The 6,602-nt window shown below is 40.7% G+C and overlaps 1 protein-coding gene across 1 annotated transcript; it reads right to left on the reverse strand.

Moving 5' to 3' along the window:
• Nucleotides 1-3,733: 3,733 nt before the first annotated feature.
• On the reverse strand, nucleotides 3,734-6,193 carry LOC122778182 (ladderlectin-like). Its single transcript, XM_044039809.1, has 9 exons — nucleotides 6,108-6,193; nucleotides 5,917-6,024; nucleotides 5,365-5,418; nucleotides 5,136-5,189; nucleotides 4,922-4,972; nucleotides 4,714-4,805; nucleotides 4,448-4,573; nucleotides 4,166-4,262; nucleotides 3,734-4,074 (listed from the first exon to the last, which is right to left on the reverse strand). Exons 1-9 carry the CDS (start codon nucleotides 6,166-6,168, stop codon nucleotides 4,004-4,006), a joined length of 714 nt encoding a protein of 237 aa, XP_043895744.1. The 5' UTR covers nucleotides 6,169-6,193; the 3' UTR covers nucleotides 3,734-4,003.
• Nucleotides 6,194-6,602: the final 409 nt, after the last annotated feature.

A 6,602-nucleotide genomic window follows, 5' to 3' on the forward strand; every position in this document is an offset into this window, starting at 1 on the left:
CTGGAAGTATGTTCCTCCCATCCGGGAGGTCATGTATCCTGTCCTACTGTTCATACTCTGCAGGTCATGGGCAGAGGGCAAAGTGGCTCGCAGAGTACAGCTCTTTATATATACACACCTGAGTCGGAGGTAAACAAAAGAGCAGCACGTGCACAAACGCACTTTAACCTTAAACGCGAGTTTGTTTTTGTTCCTGTGTGTCCGGAACAGGACTGGACCCAGAAGCGGTACGGTGGTAAGAAGAAGTGTTTATTCACTCAGTTCACAAAAAACAGACGTGCAAGCGGCGGATCCTCAATTGAGCGAACAAAGCCGCCGGCGCAAGATCCACAGATGACCAGGAACCAGTAACAGACTGCAACAGACGTGCAAAAAGGTCAACAAGCATAAATCCCAATGACAACAGGGAGAGCACAAAACGTGCAAAACATCCACAGGGATAAGAGGATGAGAAGAAGAGGAGAGCTCAAAAAATGTGTTTAACCAGTGACGGACAAAGACAAACTCACACAGACAAAGGAAGAGGGAGCTGTTATATACACTGAGGAATTAGGGAGATGACGGACAAGACACAGGTGAAACGGGTTGGGTAATCGCAGAGGAGAAAAGTAAAGTGCACACAGACAAAAAAGACTTCAAAATAAGAGGGAATTTCACAATAAGATGACATGGACAACGGAACATGACACTGTGTTTCATATCTCACATAAAAGAATGACACATCCTCTTTTTTTTTTTACACAAAGCCAATAAGGAAATACTGATATCAACACAGCTCTCACTGGAGAAAATAAGGTAATGGAAGTGAGATTATATTTAATTTTAAACATTTTTGTTTGCGTCAAAATGTATTAACTATCATTATTTTTGTTGTTGCCGTTGTTGAAAACTAACAAAAGGTGGATTGGATTACCCCAGCCCTTCTGACAAGAGGGATTTTAGGTCTGATGGAAGGAAAAAAGGAAAAAAGGAATCATGTAGATCTGATGTGTGGTTATGAAAAATCACAAATAATAACTAAACTTGTGGAAACCTGTGAGCTGTGAAGGAAAAGCTCATAAAGTACATATTTCAAAGTGTCTGCTAGTCAAAGATAACACGTATCCTCTGCAATTAAATTATAAACCCAATCCCAACACTTTGAAAGCACGTTTGTTGTGGCTGTAATGTAGTTAATCATAGAACACGTGTTGATAAATAAGGTTTGGTGAATGTGCCAGTGCCCAAAATATGAATGAGCATAAAAACATGACATGGAAACCTGCAAACACACACACACACACACACATACATGAACAGTTAAGTGTTAAGGTTTGTTTGTGGCTTCTCTGGAAACCAGCACATGAAAGGAGACTCAATGAGGCAAATAAAACAATGACAAATGGCACAAGGTATAATCAAATAAAGATAAATCAAGTGATTATCATCAAGTTTTAGACGGACACTAATATCTAATAAAATAACAGTTCAATCTTATACTAATTACCTTCGCCAAGGAGGTCATGTGTAAGTTTGTCCTTCTGTTAGGAACCTCTCACATCAATCTGATTTTTTTTGTGTGTGTGATCACCCAAGTATCCATCCATCCTCTACCGCTTTACCCTCCACATGAGGGTCCAGAGTGCGGTGCCAACCTCAGCTGACATCGGCCGATAGGCGGTTGGTGTTGCCCTCACCCAGGTATGATACCATTAAAGCCCACATAGACCGGAAGCTCCAATTAACGCTGCGTTTGTGTGTGTATCTGCGTCATTACCTCGTTTATGAAACCCTAAAGTTTCAGAACAAACAGTTCAGCCACTGCTGAGAAAATAGTGTCGTATTATTTTCCTGGGCTCTGCGAAGCGGATCGGCACTTCCGTAGGTTGATGTCATCATCAGAAATCCTCACCACTCCTCTCACCACCGTAGCGCCTCCTGGTGCGGGCACTAGTCCGGTCACATCCGGTTGCTTACATTCAACCGCAGAAGAAGAAGAACTACTCTCGCTGTAGCTGCTGAGATGCAGAACATCCACCGTGCCAGAGGGAGAGCTGTGTATCTGAGAGCTGGCCTATCTATCTGTCACTTCCAGGTACCTGGCCAATCACAGGACAGTAGGAAAGCTCTCGTTGGCTGGCCAATCACAACACAGTCCACATTCTAGGGGTGTGGTTTTGGTCTGAAACAGTGCGGCTGACGAGAGCGTCAGTGAGGAGATATTTTGATCGGCTCATTTGCAGCGATTAGGAGGTTTTTAACCATGAAAACATGTTAATATATGTAAGTAGACCTCCATAACTAACATATATGTGTGATACAAGCATTCTATGTCACCTTTAAAGTTTGGTAAGAATCTACCCACTGATTATTTTTAATGCAATCCCAATCTCTTATAATGAGCAAAAAAAAAAAATCCTCATATCTCTGTCAAAACACATCAGATTTGAAAATGAATGTGGTATGTGTATGCAATCTTATATTGATGGGGTTGCAGTTGTTTTTTGAATGAGTTCAGTGTTTTGTGGATGTTTGGAGGCAGAGCGTTCCAGAAGGCTGAGGCAACAATGGCGTTGGCTCACTCGATCGCCCATGAATCGGCGTTAAGGTCATAAGGTTGCTATTGGAGGAATGGAGGCGGCGAGCTGGGGAGTGATGTTGGAGGAGGTCGGCAAGGTTGTTGAGGGCTTTGTAGAGTGATGAGAAGAGCCTTGAATTTGACCCAGCAACTGTACTAGAAGCCAGTGTAGTTTCTGTAGGATAGGTGTGATGGCGGCTAAATTATGGCTAAATTATGAAGAATGTTGTCATGTTTATATCAAATGATAAAAGCTATAAGCAGATCCAGAAAGTCATCTCAATCCAGTGGCTCAACATATGACAAAGGTGTTCAAGCCTTGGCGAAGGTCTTGTTTGGTTAATATGTCGGCAGGGAAAACAGTCACCGTGTTGTCCAAGCTGAAATCGCTGCAAGACGTTGGACTTTGATAAATAAATACATGGGGGCATGAAAGCAATCGAAGTGTCTGGTGAATATGGTCCTTTATTACCCTCCATTTATTGGACCATGTCTTATGAGTCAACATAACCATATCTGCCATGTCAATGTGCCATTCTGAATGACTTTGTAAAATTCCAGGCCTCTCAATGACTTGTTCAGTGTCCGAGGCGACAGTTCATGACTCACAGGAATAATCCTGTGAAACAGCATGACACTGACACCAAAGCTGAGTTACCTTGTGTATATCTGGTGCTATTTCAATACACCATGGCTCTGTTCATAACTCAAGGTGACTCCTTTAGTAAAAGAAATAGTTTTGCTCATTACTGGAGCTGACTATTTTTTTTTCACCTGACAGATGATAAGAGCATGATGAAATGAAAACCATATGTCTAGCAGACATGTCGGTGAAGGTTCTCTGTCATCAAGGTCACAATCTTCTTCAGAAGTTGGCTGTGGACTGGACTTGTTTGAGTTTAGCACAACTTGAGTCAGATTCATCGTAAAGGGATGACTGTCCTAATGTAATATTAAAACAGTGCCTTTTGTTTCTATCAAAAATGACCTATCAACAATTATTCCTCCAGAAAAAAGTACCTTTTTACATTTAAGGGCAACAGCTATAAGATAATACATTGTCATGCAATGGTTGACCTTAATTCTCTTTGATCATTCTAGGTGCAAGGAGTAAATCAAATCTAAAAGTTCTTGCACAGGGTAAAGCTAATGCAAAGCACAAGAATAAGACTCAAATATTTTTTTTGGATCTCATTTATTCAGTGAATCATGTACAGTTTATCTCTGCAAACATGTAACTAAAAAGAAGAGGAAAGAGAGAAATAAAATCAATAAATCACGACTGAGTCTGTCTCATATTTCCATGTTTGATTTCAACAGAAGAACTAAGTACATCATGAAATCATCACTAACACGGTCTTCCGATTTCTCTTTAAAAGTTAACCAGCATTCCAAAGATTCAAATTCAGATCAGTAAACGCGGCGGCTGTAGCTCCGCATTGCTTCTCAGCAGGCATCGCTTCTCCTCTGGCAGATGAATGCCCGTGAAATTGCACAGTTGCTGTTGGACCAGCCCACTGAAACAGAACATGGATTTTATGATCATTTGGCCTCATCATTAGGAAACAAACAAAGAGTCAATGTGACAAATGGAAAATGATGCCTTACACGCAGTATTGAGGTATACGCAGGGGTAGCTGCTGACACTATTGTGACTATACCAGTTTTGGTAGCCAAAGTTGGTTCGATCCACCCACCTCCAACCCTGGAATCACACCACACAAAAACAGACCTTAATTACATATTAATGTCCATGACAAGAATTGAAAATCATCTATGAAGAGGTACAAATTCAATTCTTTAAATAAAATATGATATAATTTTGAGCTCTAGTGCTGTAAAGTGTGATTTAATGACCTCTGTATGTGTTTTGTGTGATGGTGCAGTTACCTGGAAGTACATCCCTCCCATCCAGGAGGTCGTGTATCCTGCTCTGCTGGTCATACTCTGCAGGAAACTGTAATCAAACAGGTCATGGGCAGAGGGCAGAGTGGCTCCCAGAGTATCACAATAGGCCTAAAGGTGTCATACAAACACACACGAGTAGGAACAAGATAAGTGTTTTCATATTTTCTGGTCAGTTTGTCAGTTGCACAACAATGGCAATAACAAATAGAATATGAATATGAATAAAACATAAAAAAAAAAGAGAATACCATAGCACTGCTCCAGGAGCGGCTGGATCTCACAAACAGATAGCAGGTATTTCTGTATCGCTCCCAACCAGAGGGGCAAAAGAAGAAACGACCTGCAGAGGAGAGAGGGACAGAGAGAGAAGCAGAGATGAGACTTTTTTGATTTTATGGACACATTATAGGCATTTTATGGTGTCAGTTTTCTCTGTTGCATTTAAAGACAATAGACCTTCAATTGGTTCAGCCACTTTGCTAGCAGAAAACACCTCTGGCTCTCCCTCTAAAGAGAAAGAAAATACACGTTGTCATTTTTATTTTTCCACTAACATGACATAGCAGAGTAGAACGAAATCATTCATTCAGTTTTTCACCTTCAGGAACAACTTCAACTTCAACGTCTACCGCCGAGAAACGCTCGGTGAGTGAGCGTTAGGTTTGTTTACCTTGGTTTTCCTCCTGTGGCTCCACTGGCGCTTCTGCTGGTTCAGCAGCTTCAACTAAACAGGGAAGAAGAAGAAGAAGAAGAAGAATCAGTGGTTGCTTTAATGTCATCATGTACAAAAGTAACATTAGGACAGCATCGTGTTCAACTTCATTTTCTTACTGAAACAAAAGGCGATACTTTAAATTCCATTTTTGATGGAATTTAAAGGCAGCTCAAAGGCAGCTCACCTTGGCTCTCCTTCTGCAGCTCCACGGCTGCTTCTGCTGGTTCAACAGCTCCAACTAACAGCGAAGAAAAAGAGAAGTGGCAGCTTCATGTCACCCGTGTCTGTATCCATTCGTTATAACACATGTAGTATAATACAGGTAATATTGGAGTCCTGACTTTCAGAATAAAAGGGTTTGGGGAGGCACTAATACTAAAATACTGTGCAAAAGTGAATTTAGCATAATGTGTATTAGAATAAATAGGGTTAGAATCCTCTCTCTAATATATAAATAATGATCACATCACATAAGCTGTCTTAATAAGCTGCTAATTAGTCAGTTATCCTGAATATTACATTTGCTGGAATCATTTCTGCACAATCTATCAATCTGTTTGCTCAAAAAATGATTTATGATCAGCAAAGAAGGTCTATAGGATATTATTTACATCAGTGGTTAATTTATTGATATGAATGAGTACAACGTGCATTTTTTATTTGTGCATTTTGTTCACTAGTGGAATAAATCTGCAGAATTGTTAGTGAACGAAAATGTGTGAAAAGTCACTCTGACCTGCCGCCGCTGCTGCGAGAGCAAGAACTGCGCTGAGCAAAACGCTGAGGACGAAGATGGCCTTCATGATGAAGATGATGAAGAGTAAACGATGAGGAGACTGGACGTCTGGTGGGAGTCAGAGACACGAAAATGGATTTTAGTCACATGTATGTCTATGTAATGAGACAGCGAGAGAGCAGGAGTCTTACCTGTCGGGTCGATGTGTGATGAGACTGTTCCGGTATCAGATGCTGCAGTGATGATGAACATGAGGCTGCTCGGCTCTTTATATACACAACCTGAGCCACAGGTAAACAACAGAGCAGCACGTACACAAGCGCACTTTCACCCGGAACATGACTTTGTTTTTGTCCCTGTGTCTCGTTTCTCAAATAAAATTTAAGAACACACTTCAAATCATTTGCACAAAGCCAATAAGGAAATGCTTTTATCATTAATAGTATGACAATATTTAGAATTGCGGCACTTGTGATAAAGTGGTGCAACATTAATAACAATGTTTACACCAGAGAGGCAGCAACAATGGCTTGAATAAGGTTTTGGAAGTGGGACTATATGCAATTTTTTACAGTTTTTATTATTCACGTTTTGTTCGTCAAAGATTTCAGGACTGCAACGAGGCAACTGTAATCAAATGAAGTTAAAATCAACATGCACTGTACAAAATCAAAGATAAACCATGT

The sequence above is a fragment of the Solea senegalensis genome, linkage group LG12 (genome assembly GCF_019176455.1).
Source record: "Solea senegalensis isolate Sse05_10M linkage group LG12, IFAPA_SoseM_1, whole genome shotgun sequence".
Lineage (NCBI taxonomy): Eukaryota > Metazoa > Chordata > Actinopteri > Pleuronectiformes > Soleidae > Solea > Solea senegalensis.

Coding starts and splice junctions, on each gene's coding strand:
- LOC122778182 (XM_044039809.1), bottom strand. CDS start 6,168: ATGTTCATCATCACTGCAGCATCTGATACCGGAACAGTCTCATCACAC. Junction 6,025..6,107: donor ATCACACATCGACCCGACAG/GTAAGACTCCTG, acceptor GACTCCCACCAG/ACGTCCAGTCTCCTCATCGT. Junction 4,973..5,135: donor GCCACAGGAGGAAAACCAAG/GTAAACAAACCT, acceptor CTTTCTCTTTAG/AGGGAGAGCCAGAGGTGTTT.